Source organism: Nicotiana attenuata, chromosome 2 (assembly GCF_001879085.1).
Source record: "Nicotiana attenuata strain UT chromosome 2, NIATTr2, whole genome shotgun sequence".
NCBI classification, from domain to species: Eukaryota; Viridiplantae; Streptophyta; class Magnoliopsida; order Solanales; family Solanaceae; genus Nicotiana; species Nicotiana attenuata.
In genome coordinates this window covers 24,626,750-24,630,362 of record NC_031990.1, presented here as the reverse complement: position 1 = coordinate 24,630,362, position 3,613 = coordinate 24,626,750, and the positions used below count along the sequence as shown (strand labels likewise).

Below are 3,613 nucleotides of genomic sequence, written 5' to 3'. Positions count from 1 at the left end.
AATGGATAAATTTAGATTCATATAGCTTTAGGGAGATAATAAGATTATGAACAAAAATTAAAATGTCAAAGATTATTCATTGAAAGGTGAACAAAATTAAAATAAAATTATATTGAAAAAGGTACATATCTCATAACATGTTAAGAAAAGTAATCGTAACAACGAAAAATATTCATCTTGTAAATTTATAATTAAAGCAAAATAAACAATTATCAGAAATACTTAGCATACTCAATTACATAGTGGGCCTTAAAGGCATTACTAGATTGAAAGAGTGAAATCTTAAACATCTAGCAAAGTGGTTCCATTAGTGATATTAGTGTTTAATGATAATTAATATTTATTTCTCTTCCATAATTCCTTCTTCTCTTCTTTTCTTCTTACGTAATATTTTTTTTCTTTTCATTCGAGGTGTTTTACAAAATCAAACAAAATTTATATATTTTTCATGAAATAAATGTTATTATTCATAATTAAGTAAAAAATGTATAACCACAAATAAAATCTTCTTTAGTCAACAAAATCTCCATCCAACTACTTAAAGTTGACTACATATCTTCTTGTAATAAATTTACCCTTTGTCTATAGTAAATTCATCTTGTAAATTCTTCATTTTTGACTGCAAACAAAAAGTAAAAAAAGTGAATAAACAGTATAAGAACATAATTAACACATATATATACAGAGATTCTCACGTTTATGTGTGTGCTTATATATAAGTATTGAGAGAGAAAGGAAAAATTTCTTAATCCAGGGATTTTGCAGAGCTAGAGAGAGAAAGAAGAGAGAAGGAGAAGAGGAATGGCTTCATTCGATGCGTTCAGTATGGACGGTGAGTCGCCGGCACCGGCACCGGCGGCATCAACTCCGTTCGACGACGGAGACTACGGCAGCTACGAAGAATCCTCTTTCACGCCGCCGTACCACGCCTCTGGCGGATTCGGTGGAGAGTATGAGGAGGAAGTGACGGTGGAACACGTTTCTCATACCGTCGATAGTCCCGATCCCTATGGGTTCGGGTCGGATAACCAAACCGATCCATTCGGAGCTCCGATCCCGAATGGGAATGGTAAGCCCTACGATCTAGGTGATGATTCTGAGGGAATTTTCAGCTCCGATGGACCCGTCCTTCCTCCTCCTAATGAAATGCGCGAGGAAGGTTTTGCACTCCGCGAATGGCGTAGGTTTGTTCTACTTCATTCCTATTTTATTGCGAATTTATTCTAATTCACTATATTGCCAAAATTGGAAAAAAAATCGAAATTGAGCTGTTTTTTTAGATTTTAACTTATATTGACAGATCTATTGCTTATTGTTAATTACTGTAAATGCCAGTTCATTGATAAGATCAGTTTTATTTTATAGTTCGTAAGCTCTTTAGTGAGCTATATCGAACTGTGATTTTAGTTCCGCAATTTTTTATTTTATGGTTTGATTTGCAGATCTGGTGATGGTACTAATAGATCTGTTAGTTTTCGGTTTGTGCTTATTTTAAAGAGATTTAGTTGTGTAAGCGGGTCATCCTTATGATTTCTTAGCGGAGAAAAGAGACTGGAAATAGAAAAATTGGATTCTTTAGATCTTATCGATTCGAGTATTTTGTTGCTAGTCATATTTTGCCGGAGGTGATGCATAACGATCAAAATTTGTGAGAACTTTACTGGTGCTGATTTTCTACTGCAGTGAGTGGTGTCAAGATTGCTTCTTTGTGCCATGGGACAGAATAATTTTTAGTGGGTATATCCCCAATAAGTTAGTTATTCTTTTGCAGTAAAATTAAGTAAAGTTTGTGGCAATAACTAGTTAGTTATATTTAAAGCTAAAAAAAGATATTGTTAGAGCTAGATTAATTTCTGGAATTGGTTCATAGATCGTCGCGTATGGAGAAAGAACTTAGACAGATGATACAAGTTCTACATTAGTGATTGCATCTCATTGTTAATTGAGATCTAAAGTTGATTTGACTTTGTTCTACTAGTAGTAGTGTGCTAAAAGAGCATATTCTGGAAAGTCATCTCAGGAAAATATCAGGCCATGTTTCGCTGGCTAATTCTTTATGGAGAGTGATTGGTTCTGTACAACTCCTTTTCCATTTGGTACATTTTGTTTGAATTGGGGGTTGGGGCTTTTTCCAAAAAGGTTAAAAAAGAAATGGGGGAGGTAGGGCGTGGGGGTGATACATATGGAGTAGCATTCTATTGGTGCTATTGGCAGGATTAGGACCAGATGTTGCTCCTATTCCATAGCAGTTGATCTTTATCGCAATAGAGAGGGTTAAAGGGACATTCTAGAAAATATCCCTCTTGTACTTTTTACAAATATAACCTTCAACTATTCTTATGTGCATTTTATGTGTAAAAAATACACCAGAAGACGCATGTAGTTCATGTGAGCGAGACAAAGGGATACTTTTGGCTTTTTTTTAAAAAAAAAAGACAAAAACTCAGTCATAATTGTAATAGTAGCAAATGAGCTGGGGGTGCAATGGCTCAACAGGACCTTCCATCAAGATCCCATCCTTTTACCTATAAAAATGTAGTAGTAGTAGTAGTAGTACTAGTAACAACTATAATAATAATTGTTCAAATAAATGATAGGGGAGGGGTTTTTTTTTTTTGGGGGGGGGGGGGGTGGTCATGAAGACGTTTACATCAACAAAAACAAGAAGCAAAGATTAAAATAAAGGAGAACCAGTTAAGGGATAGGATTGTTGTCGATCACATTAGAATGGGGAGTAGTGATGTTAACTTGATGCATGCCTTCAGCCTTGAAACTAGGTGCATAGGGAACTACTTGTTGAGCTCTTTATCATGTTTAGACAACAGATCATTGTAGGCACTACGTTGAACGCCATGACACTTTGTAATAAATAAAGTCGCAAAGTCACATATTAATTGTTACTGTGAATGAGTTTTTAGTTATTAGAATTAAGAAATTAGAAATTTAGTGCAATAAAATTAGCCTTAAAATCCTAATTAGAAACTTAAAACTGCATTGCACCTCATTAAAAAAATGTATACAGCTCTTGAATTTGGTTGACATGATTTTACTTTAAGCCCGTTTGGCCATGAATTCTTTTTCACTTTATTTTTCGAAATAAGTGTTAGGCCATAAAATTTTTAATTTTCACTTGAAGATGAATTTTGGAATTTTTTGAAAATTTGAAAAACTCCAAAAAGTTGTTTTTCAAAATTTTAACTGAGATCACTCACAAAAATTCTAAAACAACCCAAAATTATATTCATGTCCAAACACAAATCTAATTTTCAGATACCATTTTCACTTGAAAAAAATTTCACTTTTTTTCGGAATTGTACAATTCTTATGTCCAAACGCCCACTTTGTCTTTCACTTAGTTATAGCTCTCTCAATCCTTTCCCTATATGATTATTAATTGTGTTTATAGTTATTTTTCCTTGCATTAAATAATAAAGATATGCATTTTTATTTTTTTACTTTTATTCCCCCCACCCCCTTTTTGTGCCTTCCTTTTCTAGAGCACATGCTTTATTGAGTTTTTTGATTTACAGGCCCATTAGATTTGGGTTTATACCAGTCGCCTTTGATAACAAGAAGGGCAGTTGCAAACGTAACAATTGCGTGTGTGTGTGTG

At 33.9% G+C, this 3,613-nt stretch overlaps 1 protein-coding gene across 1 annotated transcript in view; it reads left to right on the top strand.

Moving 5' to 3' along the window:
- The window catches only part of LOC109205634 (clathrin light chain 1-like), a 4,372-nt gene continuing 1,350 nt past the window's right edge, over positions 592–3,613 (top strand). Inside the window, exon 1 of the mRNA XM_019368367.1 lies at positions 592–1,184. Coding sequence (XP_019223912.1) covers positions 802–1,184 — 383 coding nt within the window. The 5' untranslated portion in view covers positions 592–801. The remainder of the gene's footprint in view (positions 1,185–3,613) is intronic.